Source organism: Epinephelus lanceolatus, chromosome 19 (genome assembly GCF_041903045.1).
Source record: "Epinephelus lanceolatus isolate andai-2023 chromosome 19, ASM4190304v1, whole genome shotgun sequence".
NCBI classification, from domain to species: domain Eukaryota; kingdom Metazoa; phylum Chordata; class Actinopteri; order Perciformes; family Serranidae; genus Epinephelus; species Epinephelus lanceolatus.
In genome coordinates, this window is record NC_135752.1 from 35,755,257 (window position 1) to 35,771,639 (window position 16,383).

The window sequence follows — 16,383 nt, forward strand, 5'->3', positions numbered from 1 at the left end:
GCATTATTAAAATGGCATTTTATTTCCCTGTCGTATCGGCAAATTGTTCATTTCAGGCTGATGCTAATATTTCATTTCAAAGCCTTTATCTGCTGATGATGTACCGATGTAGTGTTGCACGGTATACCGGTACTAAAATAGTACCGCGGTACTAGAGTATTCCAAACGGTACTATACTGCATTTGGAAAAGACCGGTACTTTAAAATTGATTCAATTCATTAATTTATTTAATTTATTTTACTCATTTATGCACACAAACGCCTTTTTTGTTCCTACTGGAGCACAGATTGCGCAAGTGGTGTGTATGACAACACCTGTATCAACATTCGCAGCTGGCGCATGTGAAAAAAGACAAGAGAAAGTCTGCCTCGCAAAGGGAGACAACACGAGACAACACCAACTTGGTGGAACATTTGAGTTACCAAACTGTGACGTCTGTACCGAGGTACTTACCGAACCATGATTTTTTTGGTACCGTTACCCCTATTTATTGTTCTAAAGGTTTGTATCCAAAAGGACTTTTCCTTAGGAAAAGTACCGAAGAGTATCGAAAAGTATCCAAATTCATATTGGTATTAGTACCGAAACAAAGATTTTGGTATCGTGACAACACTATACCGATGTTACCGTGCATCCCTAAAAACCAGACTAACTCAATAGTCAGAGCCCAGTTGCACCCTTGTGGTTCAATCAAGGGTCTCTACGACTTGTCTGGACTGTAAAACAAATTCAAAATCGAAGTTCACACAGCATTCTCCCGTGTCATGAGACACTGGGGACACTGACCCATTACATTCCTCTTGTTTAGAAATGTAACTAAGACAAGTGTGTGTCTGAAGTGTCTGATTTATGTTGTTTTTACCTCTGTAAAGTCGTTATGATCGAAGGAAAGAAGAAAAACATCAGTGTAACAGCTGATTACAAACTTTTCAACAGCACCGTTGGGATCAAAATCAGTGACCAGTCTTTAAATCACCCCACCTCCCCCTGGAGCAGTAAATCCTTTAACACAGGTACTTACACACTGGCGTGGGGCTTCTTCTTGGAGAAGTCGCAGGCCAGGCCGAGGTCGGAGATACGAACATGACCGTGCTCATCCAACAGGATATTAGCTGGCTGAAGGGAGGACACACACATGGGCAGAGACACAGGGAGGAGGGATAGAGAGGGTGATATTGATGGTGAATACAAGAGATAACATCATAAGCGTAGGAAACAATGTTGGAGACCCCACTAATTCACGACTTAAGCTCCAATTTCCGCTCACCAGGAGAAAAACTCTGCGTGGATACAGACAATAAAAGAAAAACCTCCTGTCCTGGTTATCCTCCGCTGTTTGGCAAAAAAACGTGACTCACTCTCTGTCTTCCCCCTCCAACACTCAGCCTCAAAGTATTATCTGCATTGTTCTGCACTGTTTATTGAAGCCCTAAAACTGTTCCCTGACTTCCAGCAGAATATATCTGTTATTATGGCAACCAGTCCAAACAGGGGGATCAGAGGAAAAACAGAGGACAGCTGAAAACATGGCTGATATCAATCTGTGGCTTTGAAACAGCGTTTGTGGAGATGTGATGGTGTATCAGTGGACTGAGTCGCATCATGCACATCTTTGATGTTTCAGGTTTGAATCTGTGTCACATGTCATTCCTTTCACTGGACTGTTTTCTAAATATTTCCATTAAATAATCTGAATATCAGACTTGCTTATAAATATATGTGAATAATGAATAGACTAAATTTTCTATCATTATTAGTAATATATCAAAAAAATAAAATAAATAAAAAGAATGAAATAAACAAAAAGAATTAATATAAAAATTAAAAAGAAATAAAAAAGAATATATTAAAAAATGAAAAAGTATATGAAAAAGTAAAAAGAAAAAAATGACATAAAAATGAAATTAACAAAAAAAATACTGATAAAGTAAAAATAAACAAAGACAATATATAAAAAAGGCAAAAAAAAATAACGAAAATGAAATAAACAAAAAAGAATATATAAAAAATAAATAAACAAAAAAATATATAAAAAAGTAAAAATAAAACGGAATATGTAAAATTGAAATAAATAATAAAAGCATATATAAAAAATAAAGAACAAAAAATAAAAAGAATATCTAAAAATGAAAAAAAAAATTAAAGAATGTAAAAAAAGTAAAATAAATAAAAAGAATGTATAAAAATGGAAAAAACAAAAAGAAAATATATATATATAATAAATTAAAAATAAAAAGAATACACAAATATGAAATAACAAAAACAATGTATAAACATAAAGTAAAAAAATAAAAAGAATATATTAAAAAGCACAAAGCAAAAGTGCATTCCTACATTATTATGCACCATAATCCAATCTAAAGCACCAAATAAATCACCTGACATTCTTTATACATTACAAAACCAGACAGCGCACCTTGAGGTCTCTGTAGACAACGAAGCGGTTGTGCATGTGCTCCAGACCCAGGATGATTTCGGCTGCGTAGAAACGCATCTCTTTCTCACTGAACACACCGTGCTGAGACAGGTGGTAGTGCAGGTCACCCCCTGAAAACACACACACACACAATGATATACACAACATAGTGTGTCAGTATGACCTCATACTACCTCATGCCTCTATCCATCAATACATTATGGTAACCCTCTCGGGGAGGAAAATGAGAATCGACGGGAAGCCTTCTGTGACCCCCCCCCCCCCCCCCAACCATCACTGTCTTCACATGTATTGACTGACTGTATTTATAGCTCAGCTAGGGCTACAGTCTCATACTGTACGCTGTACCATGATGACTGTGTCGACTCTAAGAGGTGACTCAGGGCTTTGATAAAGAAACCCGTACGAGGAAACAATGAGGTGTGAGCAGAGCAGAGCAGAGCAGAGCAGAGCTGGTTTTAGATGTGAGGAGGGATAATACAAATGCAGGTCGTGAGGCGTCAGCAGTGAGGTCAAAATCCCATCAACTCTTGATTCTCTGTGGGAGGAATGACCTGACTGTCTGACTGTCTGAGTAATCCAATCTGTGCGTCTCAGTATGGACTGACTGGGGTCGGGTTTAATAATCTGGGCAGGTGGGGGTGGAGGGTGGAGGTCATCCTACCGTTCATGAGGTCCAGGATGAAGCACAGCTTGTCGGGGGTGTGGAAGGCGTACGTCATGCACACGATGAACGGGCAGTCCTGCAGACACAGAGAGTCAGAGAGTCAAAATACAAATACAAGAAAGTAGAAATACTCCAATACGACTAACAGATCCTAGTTACACTGAAGAGCAGAAGTAGCATCAGCAAAAAAATGATAATATTTTGATCTTTTCTCTTTGCGTTTTGTAAAATATTGGATAATTTTACACCTATTAGCCTAAAATACTTGCTTAAATGTCTCTTCATACCTGTCTGCAACGTCACATGGGGTCTCGACTAAAGGCTGACCAATAGACGAGTTTTAATGGGAGCAGGAAAAGCCAACAGATAACAGGTCTGTTAGGACATGAACGCCACTAACAGCCTCGTGGTAAAATCAGTTGAAAGTTTGTGGAGCATTTATGGCTGGAGCACACCGAGTGCCGTCCCTTCCAGTCTCTAAGTAATATTGAGTTCATAGTCGTTTAGATTATCAGACATTAATTTCACACACATTGCTGCTGGCTCGCCACTTAATTCTAGTGAAACTATACCAACTATGCTTGCTGGCAAAACAGAGACAGCACCTAATGCTGTTCTATAACCAGCAACCTCATTATGCTCCTGATAAAGAAGTAAAGCTGTCATACATTAATTAACTTTCATTTAGTTCATACAATTATCTAAAGCACACATTACCTTGTGTTTGCAGGTGGGGTACACTGCACAAAAGCCTTACGTAAAAGTAAAGTAAAGTAATTATTACCAGGGATTTTAGTCCCGTCCGAACGCGCCATGTCTGTAATCATTCCGGATAATGTCAGTAAAAATTACGGAGACTTTTACCTTCTGTAAAACGGTCAGAAGAAAATACCTCGGGTATATTAATCCCATGCGAACGCGATCCTCTGTAAAAATATGTGTAAATATTTCGTCACGTCCTACTACAACCATTTTTCCAAGTTTACAAAGTTTTCCTCATTTTTTTCGATGATGGAGGCGCTTGAAGAAGCATTCGGTGTTGTCGGCAGTCGTGATAGTGCACATTCTTCTAATGATGGCATAGCCCTAGTGTACGTGGGAGACCAATCAAGAAGGTCGAGACAAAAGCACTTTTCAGAGCCACGAGACTTCTGGTTGTGTTAGGTAGGCCTAATATAAATCCATATTGCTAATCGTTGTGTACACACAATCCTGATCATGGGCAATATTTCATATTGCTAATCATTAATTATTATTATCCTTCAGCTGATGCTTACAGGAAGCAACGTAGCACACACATGCCGATGGGAGGTGACGCCAGGGCGCAAACCGAGTTACCGCTCCCATCTCTGGTAGAATTACGGAGATTTCTTGTCACGTGCAACTCAGACATTTATATTACAGACATCCTGCGGTAAACTGACATTAGTCCACATCCCTGTAAAACTAATCCCGTCCGAATAGAACTTAAGGTTAAGAACAAGTACATCAAAATTATACTTTAAGAGATAACTCACTGATATTCAACCAGTTTTGTATCGTAACAATGTGGGTCGTGCGAGTAGATAAACTGTTGTAAACTTTCCTCCATCTAACCAGTGCCCAGGTCTCCATACTCCCCTCCCAAATAAAATTCAGTTTTGAGCTGTGTTCCTAGTGGCAGGCTGTAGTTCAAGTCAGCCCGCCACCAGGATCACAAAGAGTACAGACATGGATCAAAGGGAAATATAATAAATGAAAATTAATATCAATAAAATAGCAGAAAAACAGACAGCTCAGATAAAATCAGGATATGCTTTCCGATAGAAGTATGTTTTTGGGAGAGACTTGAATGAAGACATTGACTGAGACAGACTTATGTCCCAGGAACGTTATCCAGAGCCTCAGGGCCCTGATTTCAAAAGCTCTGTCCCCTTTAGTCTTCAGTCTGGAGCAGATAAAAGACCTCTGCCCGAGGATCTCACGATGCACAGATTCATCAGGGATTAAAAGGTCTGAAATGTAATCTGCCTTAAAAGTAATCAATAGGATCTTAAAATCAATCCTAAAACAAACAGGGAGCCGATGTAAAGAGGGTAAAACCGTTTGTAAAACCGTTATTGCTAACATAACGTCTCTAATGTGGACGTCTCTTTAACCTTTCTCACTGAAGGTATGACTTAATCTTATCTGCGTACATGGAGAAATATGTCTGTTCCAAAGTTTCTAATATTTAAAATGAATGGGAATGATCTCACCAGGCCCTATATGGTCATTTAGTCTGACATAATTGGTGTAATGTTTTGTGATTCCAGATAAATAGGTCATATATCACCTGATAAGTACTGGGTGTAAATGTTTATGAACAACTAATCTCCACGTAAGAACTGTGCTGTTACCTTTCTCAGTGCAGTGAGGCCTACATCTCTACTTCGCCTCGTTATAACAAGTCTCTAATAAACACTGACCAGTAGCTGCTGGCGGGTATAACTCACCCCTGTGCTGACTAACGACAGCATGATTCTCTCATTGAGCGCGAGAGTCTCCCCCTGCTTCATCTTGATCCTCTTCTTGTCCAAACATTTCATGGCGTACCTGACATTCAAACAACAAACGCCACAGATGACACACCAGCAGTCACAGCATGATCGAGTCCTTTAAAGCTTTCTGTTCTTGTTCCTTACATCTTCCCCGTGTCGGCCTTCCTGCAGCCATACACCTCGCCGAAGCCGCCCCGGCCGATGATCCGATGCACGCTGAAGTCGTTCATGGTCAGCTGAGAGGGGGGATAAAGAGCAGAGGGAATTAAACCTGAAACCGATTGGTGGATTTGAACTTCTCCAAGACTTTCATGACCGTGGGAACCCTGAAAACGGTTCAGAATCGCCTGCTTCTTCTCTTCTCTTTTTGGCACCAAATAACAGAAGTAAACACATTAGTTGCAGTGAAGTGCTGCATGACTCGTTATCAGTCACCGGAACAAACACTGTTCTGATCTTGATCCTGATGATGCAGCATGAGTCACTACAGCTGTCCAATGAATGAGTTACCTGTCAGTCCATATGGTGTGATGTTTACATCTCTTGGTTCATTTGTAGTAAGTCGGCGTAAACATGAAATGGACGGGAACTAAGAGTGTACTTTTGATTTTTATTTTGGTCTGGACCAGAGCTTTTTAAACTAAGGCGAGAGATTTGAAGAAAGGATGTCGGAGGGAGAAAGCAACACGTGCAAACAACCCTTACAGTCACAATAAAGTCAACTATAAACATGGCAAATAAATGTTCAAATAATTCGCTTAGATGTCATAGAAAAAAGGTGCTGCTTATAACTGCAGAACTTGCCTGAGAACCATGAGGTTATTACGTTTTCTTTAGTATCAAAATAGTTGTCCGTACGTCCATGGGTACACTGCAGGAACTAGTAATAGCTAATTTGACATACTTTTAATGGAGACATTTTGCAAATAAAGGTTTAAAAATCCCTGCTTGACACTTTAAAGCAATTCTCCAATAATTTAGTATCGTTCGTCCATAAAGCCGAGATCTGCTCCTTATAGCTGCAGAACCTCCCTGCTTCACCTGAGCTGCTTATGAGTAATTCGGCATACTTTTAATATAAACAGTTTGTAAATATAATCTACTAAATGTATTCAGACAGAGTTTTTGAAAAACGTGGGACAGACAGAATGACTGACTGACAGTTTCCGTGATTATGTACAGCATACCATACCATGACTTAGTCATACCAAAAATTAGAAAAAAAACCCGAAACATTTGTCCACAGGGGGAGCCACAGCGATTGGTCGCATTTTAGCCATTTTGAAGCATTTTTCTGTTGTTATAGCGCCACCCAGTTGCCAATTAGAGTTAAATTTCTCCAGTCACCTTGAGGCGTCCTGTTCTACATATCTACCAAGTTTAGTAAAAATCCATATGGTGGTTAGGCCTAGATAAGAAATGAGCTCTCTAGCGCCCCCATTTTGTTTGATGGGGTCAATAATGGAGGGGTCCCCTCAGATTATGTGTGGTCATATGCCTACAAAGTTGCGTGGTGATGGGTGAAACCCTTGAGATGTTATACACCTTTATGTGATGAGCCACGCCCTCCGCAATATTCATTGCCTTATAGAAGCTCAGTTTTAGTAAGTTTTCCAACTTTTGCCAAGAGGGAACTTTAGATATTGGTCCCTAGATTATGTTCACTGAGTTTCATGCAGATCACTCAAACTTCCTAGGAAGAGGTCGATTTGAACTGTTTTTCAAAAAATTCAAAATGGCAGAAAATCTATATAAGCGGAAGTTATGGGTTCTTGAGGCAAATGTGTTCCTCATGAGGAGAGGTATCTCTGTGCAAAGTTTCATGTCTCTACGACATACGGGGCATGACATATGCCCATTCAAAGTTTGCAATTTCAATCGGTTGCTATAGCGCCCCCCTTTGGCCAATTGATGTAATATTGCTTCATTGGCATCCTCCCATGACCCTCTACCACTGTGCCAAATTTCACATGGATTGACCAAGTCAGTGAGGAGAAAAACGTGGAACACACACACAGACTGAGTTTTCGTCATTATATAGTAAGATAACAATGGTTCAAAACTGGTGGGTTGCGGCACAAAAGTGGGTGGCAGGTCCTTTCTGAATGGAGCGCAAGTGGCTTTCAAACGTGTCAAGTTTGAAAAAACACACTATCTTTACAGACAGCTACTTGTCAGAGACAGCAAACTAGCTCGACGACATGGCCACACTCGTATTTAACTGTGTGGACCTTGAGCTAATGACAAAGGAGAAACTTGGACTCCGTGGCAGGACTAGTTGGGAACCACAGATCTATTAAGTCTCTGGCTGTCACTTAAAAAAAAGACTCCAGCAATAAAGGACTGTACCTCAGGAAGCTAAACAACTGAAGAGAAAGATTCAAGGGTACAAAGGTTTATTTGTTGCAAATTAACGTCCAGAAATTCACTTAGAAATCTTGTTTTCTTCAGTATCAAAGTAATCCAGTGACAGCTGTCTGCACATGCATGGGTACACTGTAAACAGGAACTAGTAATAGCTAATTTGGCAAACATTTAATGGTGACAATTTGCCAATACAGGCTTAAAAAGTCCCTGCCTGACACTTTAACGCAACTGTCGAGCAATTTAGTATTGTACCTCCATAAAGCTGAAGATCTGAAGAGACAGATTCAACAAAATTCAAGGGTTTAAAGGTTAACTTATCAATAAATATCCAAAAACTGGCTTAGAAATGATAGAAAACAGACACTCCTTACAACTGCAGAACTTCACTGAGAATCATCGCACAAAAAGCCTCAAATTAAGGCGAACAGTGTGGCGACATTATACTTCCTGTTGGCATCCCCAAAAGCACCATGGGAGCAGTAGTTCCAAAATTGAGAGCATGACTATCAGACTTGGAGGAGCTCTGGTCTGGACCCAATGAACCAAACAACAGCTGTGAACAGTGACTTTAAAGCTTGTACTCACGTGGATGTTGAGCTCCACGTTCTTCCACTGGCAAAAGCGAGTAAATTTGTCACTGAGGGGAAAAACACAGAAGGTAAAATGTGAATTTAGTGGATCAGTTGAACAAATGATGAAGCTATTCCATCCATCCCCTCCACCTCCCCGTCTCACCTCTCGATGAACTTCTGGAAGATCTTCCCTCTCAAGCTGTCACAGATCTCCACTATGTATGGCTGCAGGGGGACAGACACAGTCATAACTATGAGGTTTAAATTATCTGCCAATGTTTGTGAATATATCCTCTGTGCACTGCTGTGATGACTGATCTTGACTTCACGAAGATTCTGTTTGCCTCCTGTTGTCTGCTGTTAAAGTTAATCCACTGCACAGAAACTCCCAGTGAACATTTGTGTGTTTGCTCCAAAGACGCCTCAGTGTTTCCAGCTGAACATAAAAATCTGAGCGACACCGAAGGGCTCGCAAACTGTACAGGAAATACTGACAGGTTGATGCAATATCACTGGGGATAAACTGAATCCAGGATAAGAGCCGTGTTGTTGTAGTCTAAAGCGGGAAATTGTTGATTAGATTTACTGAGCTGAAAGAACTCTTGTTTCTCAGTATTTCATTTTCCTGGGTGGCCTTTTGGCAATTGATGCGCCTCTCTGAATGTATGAATGTAATTACCAGCAGCATGAATCTGAGAATCCGGAGTTTAAAAATAATTTTGATAGAGTTGGAGGGGATGAAAACAAACTGCAAATCAAGGCTGGGCGATAGAAAATACACAAACACTTTTAGAAACATTTCCCTAAAAGTATACGGTTTGAGAGGCTGCCCCCTGATAGTCAACCAGAAAGGTCATTGGTCGCTTAGTTATAAGGAGCTGCCCCTTGTCAAAATAAATCAAAACCTATATGACTGGACCATGTGGGAATTTAATGTGAAAGGACAGACACAGGAAGTGTCCACGCTCAGCAGTCAGACAGGAGTCAGGTTAATTTCCAGGGCTGGTACCTGTGGTTATTCCACAGGCTAGTTAATAACATGTCGGGCAGGAAATCCAAAGTGTGGGATCATTTTGAGAAGGTGAAGGACGAACCCAAGGTGATACGTAAACTCATCTTCATTGGTCGACTACAAACATGACGTATCATCTGAAACATGGAAGTAGCTACATGCCCATTAGCCCACAGCGTCATTAACAGGCGGCTCACTCAGTGTGTGACGTGCACTTGGAGATAAAATATAGGCCTATATTAATGAAGGTTCATTAGTACGGTTTGTATTTCTCTGTAATGTAGCACAGTGTTAACAATGTTACTGATACTATTCTTTCTCACACCTTCAACTCAAACCACCAAAATATATCATTTAATAATTGAATTAATATTGTAAACATTCGGGCGACTAGTCGACTAACGGGCCTAAATGACAACTACTGGCTGACAAGGTAAATTCTTAGTCGGGGGCAGCCCGCTGCAGCGAAAGTGTGTGGCGTTTCATCTTGCTATATTTGTGCTTTTTCTGCACTGTGTCTCTTGGATGCCTGCTGCTTACAGTCTGGCTCCTGGTCACTATCTTTTTATAAAGCCCCGACCTCACCTGAGTGCTGTGGGGGAACACAAAACATCCACAACACAGAGAATACAGACAGAGGGCAGAGTCTCTGCAGACAAATACACCACCACACACTGAGAGTGGGTCATACGTGACGACTGAGAGGGATTACTTCTGCATGAGTCTACACACTGTGTGACACTGTTTTTCAGGAAAATCCTCCATAGTGAACCTTTAATAAGGAAATGAGTAACTTTCGTAACCCGCCGACAGAACAACATTTCCTGACAACTTACTAACAGCCAATAGCATCACAGACACAAAGCTATTATTAGCCGCAGCAGAGAACGACCATAGGTGGCCATCACGTTAATCTTTATGAGATTCCTAAACTCAATGGGGAAGATTTTTTTTTTAAATTACGTATATCAATATTGACAGGTGTTGCAAAAAGTTTTATCTGTTTTGTTTTTTATATCGCCCAGCCATCACACAAATCCACTACAGCCATTTTGAGAAAGGTCAGAAACTGCAGCATCCTGTAAAAGTAAGGCCTGTAAAGGTTACTCTGTGTGTGTGTGTGTGTGAGAGAGAGAGAGAGAGAGAGTGTGTGTGCATAATTTACACCCTCAGATGTGTCGAGGGTGCAAAGTACAAAAATAAGGGAGGTCTCCAATACTTTAATTATCCACTGTCGGCCATCACTGCAGAGCACAAATCATTTCTTGTGCTGAGAGTTTAGTGTGTGGTATTTTTATTACATTACTCTGAATATAGTTTTGTTTATGTCACAACAGGGACAGCACACCTGTGAACAACAATACATCATATGTCATGTGTTTCTTGCTGTTAAATCAGGAAAAGAAGAAACTGAAACACTGATAAACATGTTGAAAGGTTGATGTTTTACCTGGAAGAGAGTCGGGGGAACCTGTTTCTTTGCTAAGTGACTCTGCACATGGTCCACTGCTTTCTTTGAAAACGGCTGAGACAAAGAGGAGGAAATAAAAGGAAGGGTCATTACAGAAAATGCAGCTTTACCAGTAGTTTCAGTTCTGTTTTCTCTGTAAGACAATGCGCGTCCCCTAGTGTAACACAACCAGGACGTCACCATGAAGAGGACTAATATCTGCGTGTGTGTGCGTGGGTGGGTGGGTGGTGTGTTTAATAACTTCCTCCCTTCAGCAGCGAGCATTAACTCTGCTTTACATCCTAAATTGTTGCCTTGCTGGAGGACAAAAGCTGCACTGTGGTGTGCTGTTTGTGGGGGATATGAACACCATCACTCACTTTTTTGAGTTGGTACATCATATGTAGAGTTACTATAATATAGTATGGACGTAGTTTGGTCTCACTCTGTCATATTTATTGAATTTTTCTGGAGAAAATCCAGTAACTGTGACCACTAGAGCAAAAAAAAACAGTCAAAATAAAACAACAGAACTGAACTGTAGTAGTAAAATTATGCTAATTTATGCCAAATAATGCTAATTTATCTGACTTTTTTGTCAGCATCATGTTTAAGTATTTGTTTTGTCACACAAACACAAAATGAATTGCTTGTAACAATTTCTATATAATTATTTCATTTAAAAATAACCTATCCAACATAACTATGTAATGCATAATTCAAATGCTGAATTCCTCTACCGCACTCAGCTGTAGACCTTTAGTGATCATTTAAAAGCAAGATTGAGGGTTAAATTTGTGGAAGAGAAAACAAAAAAAAAACAACAGCAGCAAAACTATATCAGAAATCTGTTTACAAACTCTCATACACTCATGCAGAACTATACTTAGGGTGCTTTCACACCTGCCCTGTTTGGTTCAGTTCAATCAAACTGAAGTTCCCCCTAAAAGCGGCTCGTTTGGGCAGGTGTGAACACAGCAATCGCACTCCGGTGAGCACCAAAACAACCAGACTGAGACCTTCTTGAAGAGGTGGTCTCAGTCTGGTTACAAAGGAACTCTGGTGCGGTTGGTTTGTGGTGAGAAGGTGTTCCGACCTGGATGTGAAGCAACTGCAGTCACATGACACATTGTTTGGGTTAAACATGAGCATGTTACAGTCCTGGAGGATTATTAATGTGCACCTCCTCCTGTACTGCCTTAATATGCACATTCAGCACATCCAATGCATCAAAACATTGTTTTCTAGTTGGAGCCGCGCCTCGTTTTCAAACTGTATGCTTTGACTAAATTGAACAATGACAGCAATATAGTCCACGATGAGCAGCGCTAAAATCAACCTGCGTAGTTGTCCCTCCATTGTGACATTAGAAAGTGTCACATTTATCTTGCAAGTGTACTCTTCTTCAACGTTTGCTTTACTTCCTGGATTTTTCCCGCATGGAAATTCTGACCAATCAAGAGCAGCTTTCTCACACAAGGCATTTGATCTGGTCCACGAGCATGAAGCAACTCTAGGCAACTATACAACTTTGGAACAAAATTAGTCCCTGATTCAGACCAAAGGAGACGACTCTAGGGCTGAAGGTAGCCTAACAGTTAAACCTATCTATGCTCTCTTCAAAGCCAGACTCCCTTGACAAAAACAGTAATTTTACCTCACTGAACACAGGAGCTGCTGGTCTACCGCTGCTTCGATCAGTTAGTTTGTTTGTGTTATTGTGTGACTTCGGGGAAACCGAACTAACCCTTTCAAACACCAAAGTCACACAACAACATAAGCAAACTAACTGATCGAAGCAGCAGTAGACCAGCAGCTCCTGTGCTCAGTGAGGTAAAATTACTGTTTTTGTCAATGGAGTCTGGCTTTGAAGAGAGCATCGTTAAGTTTCCCTTTCAGGTCTCTCTTAAAGACGTACTGAGCATACGACTGAGATAAATGAGACTTCGATTATACTGCACGAGTTGTGTGAGAGTTTCTAAACTGATGTTTTGATATAGTTTTTCTGTCATTAAAAGTGGACCCCTATGACTTCAATTCATCAAAAATTCTCTCAGATTTGGATTCTTCATTCATCATGGAAGCAAGCGCAAGTTTTCTTCATTAACTGAACCTAACACAGGGTGAGTAACTGATATACAAGTGATCATTTGAGGGGTGAAGTGCTCCTTTAAATGAGTAAAGCTTCAAAAGCACTGAATCCTACACTTCCCATGATGCAACCTGAATGTATGTTTTGCTAAACCCTCCTTGCCTCCAGCTACATCTTTAAAACTCCATGTCCTCAGTTTGTTCTGCAGCTTTTCTAGAGGAGTATGTTTTTATTTTCTATTCTTCCAGTCATCTCAGAGCCCTCAGATGAGACGGGGAGACGTCAAGTTGGGAACCACTACATCACAGAGACAGAGCCTCCTCGTCCTAGCAGGTGCACTTTGTGTGTCCCTGCATGTACTTGACCTGGAGTGCATTAGTGACGCAGTGTGGATCAGACGGTGTGCTCACATGTGAACATGACAGCAGCTCCTTCATGATGTAGCCGTCGTAAATCTGCCGGCTGCGGCTCAGCCTCTCCTCCTCCGAGTCCAGCTTCTCGTAGTCCTTAATCTGAAAGAAGACACGCGAGGTCATCTCAGCGCCACGACACAACAATGCAAAGCACTTCCTGGGAGGGCTAAATGGGAGTGAGCAGGATTACAGGCCTAATCTCTCACCCATCCCACGATGCCGTCTAATCCCGAACACACATGGGACACTTACTTCTTCGTAGAACTTGAGCTGTGGCACGGCCTCGTCGATCTCATTCATACAGAAGTCTTTGAACAGTAGGAAGCCTGGAGGACAGGAAGGAGAGACACACAGTGAGGAGGAACATCCCACACGATTGATTCATTTACAAACACTCGCTGTTGTTACAATTAACCCGATGCCAGTGATAAAATCATCGTGTTCTGTGAACTTTTTTTAACCACGACAGTAGCACCACAATTACAATCAAATGTATTTATAGGTCTCCACATTCAAGGAGTTGAGGTGCCTTACAACAAAGCCAACGAAGAAAAACAAGCACTGCATAACTCAGGAGTCATCAAAAAGCAGAAATCATGGTGATTGTCATGAAATTTGATCGGGATTTTTCAACTTGAACCCTATTTTTACTGCTGGGAACAACAGTTTTGGGAATTGGTCCTCCACAGCGCTCAAATAATTATTTGAAGTGTCTGACAACATTTTGGAAAGCATCCCTTCAGAGACAGACCTTTTTGTTGAAGGGTAAAATCCTTTTTGTTTAACCAAAAACAACCCTGAAATCACTGCCCTCAAACCCACCAGACTCCATTTAAATAAACGGTAATTTTATCATCATGTAACACACGTTACACACGTTTTCGTTAAAAGTCGACAGAGGCAAAATAAAACCTACAAAAGCTGTCTTGGTTCATCTTTCTACTTTTCTGACAATCCCCAAATCTTATTTTGTTGAAATAAACCCTTAATTCAACCAGTCAGATGTGTGAACATGCTGCCTCTATACATGTTTAAATCGCTCTTCATTTAAATGGAGTCTGGTGGGTTTGGCCATAGTGAATTCAGGGCTGTTTGTGGTTAAACAAAAAGGATCTTACTCTATTTCAAAAAGCTCTATCTCTGTAGGGATCCTTTCCGTAATGTTGTCAGACACTTACAAAAACAATCTGAGCCTGTCAGTGGCAAAAACAAGCACTTTTAGTGGATGTAAATTTGTGGTGCAAACGCCCCGAGCGCAGCCACTGGCTCAGCATCGGACCAGTTTAAAAAGTGTCAACTCCATTAGGCACTCAGACACAAATACATACTTTACTTTAAGGTGCCCTGAGGATAATTCCTACATGTGTTCACTCCGTTTCAACCACAGGAGCACAACAGTAACGTGATAGTTAAATACCCCTCTCAGAGTACAGACAAAGAACAAAAAAATAAATAAAAATGAAAGGGTTAGAGATGCTTCATTCCTTCACAGTCCAACACCAAAACATCTGTATGTGCTCACACAGGAGAGTGACCTTATGTACAAGTCAAATGTGGACCTTTAATTGAACAGTTTCAGTAGTAGATGGACTGGCACAAAATGTGGTTCAGACATTCAAGAGCTGCGTCCCAGTTTAGCGCTAGATACTGTTTCTGACAGTCCGTATGCATTAAAAAAACACCTGTAAACTACTTTCCCACAATGCAACACACTGCAGAAACTGAGAAGTTGCTCCAGTTTATGAGTGTGAGGTCAGGGCTGTTTGACGCAGGCATCCAAGAGACACAACTACAAAAAAACAGATGGGCTCACCCACTTGTACAACTGGCCCGTCCTGAACGACAAGAACAAACATGTTCTTAACTTTTATTGTTAACTATTAAAATGAGAAAAAAGTCTTAGTGGATGGATGTATTAATCTACACAATCCAGAACAAGAGATAAACTCGACTGATAGGATTCTGTGTTTCATTTTCACATGATTTGAGCGATATATCAGTGTGTGTAATTAATACAAAGTGTTGCGGGTAAATAATAAGCTCGTCAGCATTGAAAAAGATTTCAAAAAGTGTTGCGAACAACTTGACACGCTGGTCCCTTTCCACAGCATGTCCGCCATTTCTGTTTCTAGTGAGACTACCTGTTGGAAACCAGGCAAACGGTATGAACGTCTGTAATTTGACTGAATGAATTCAGACAGGAAGGTTTTTGTTGACAACTCCAAAAAGTATTTCCAGTGTTTAAATCCTGGTGATGTGCCCGGTGATTCTGGATTTTACTTTTACTTTCATCTTCTCTGGCGAGCATGTTTACACACAGTAACCGACAATCCTGCATAGTCTACCTTTAATGGGCGAGTCAAATGTCAGTGAACCCAAACGTGTCCAACAGACACACACTGAGGTGAACAGCTGGAACATCACATGAACGTATGATTGTAAGGGCAGCTCCATCTACTGTATTAGCCTCAATAATGGATCCAGGTTGTCTTGTTCTTATTAGGGCTGATGCTGCAGCTGATTCTGAGCCTCCAGCCTCCAAATGTACACACACACACACACACACACACACACACACACACACACACACCTCATAATTACAGAAGATGGCACCAGGCATTTTTTGGCTGAAAATGACTCTCAAACACACCAACAATGGATTCAAATCTCACGACGAGGAGGTGGGGGGGGTAAAAACGCATTCACATTGCTTTAAGAGATGAGATGCGCTGTTGCCATGGCAATTGCCTCCGTGGCTACGGGCTATGTGTGTAAAATGGTGTGGAGACACGGAGATGAGATGTACAGTAGACGCTGCTGCTGCCCGCCAGGAGGCCGGGCCGCTGGGTTATG

At 40.9% G+C, this 16,383-nt stretch overlaps 1 protein-coding gene across 1 annotated transcript in view; it reads right to left on the bottom strand.

Moving 5' to 3' along the window:
- grk3 (G protein-coupled receptor kinase 3) overlaps window positions 1-16,383 on the bottom strand; it is a 102,028-nt gene that overhangs the window by 33,991 nt on the left and 51,654 nt on the right. Inside the window, exons 3-12 of the mRNA XM_033646570.2 lie at window positions 13,783-13,856; window positions 13,528-13,629; window positions 11,026-11,100; window positions 8,727-8,788; window positions 8,577-8,628; window positions 5,769-5,860; window positions 5,580-5,679; window positions 3,103-3,181; window positions 2,418-2,548; window positions 1,023-1,117 (exon numbers count right to left, since the gene is read on the bottom strand). Coding sequence (XP_033502461.1) covers window positions 1,023-1,117; window positions 2,418-2,548; window positions 3,103-3,181; window positions 5,580-5,679; window positions 5,769-5,860; window positions 8,577-8,628; window positions 8,727-8,788; window positions 11,026-11,100; window positions 13,528-13,629; window positions 13,783-13,856 — 862 coding nt within the window. The remainder of the gene's footprint in view (window positions 1-1,022; window positions 1,118-2,417; window positions 2,549-3,102; window positions 3,182-5,579; window positions 5,680-5,768; window positions 5,861-8,576; window positions 8,629-8,726; window positions 8,789-11,025; window positions 11,101-13,527; window positions 13,630-13,782; window positions 13,857-16,383) is intronic.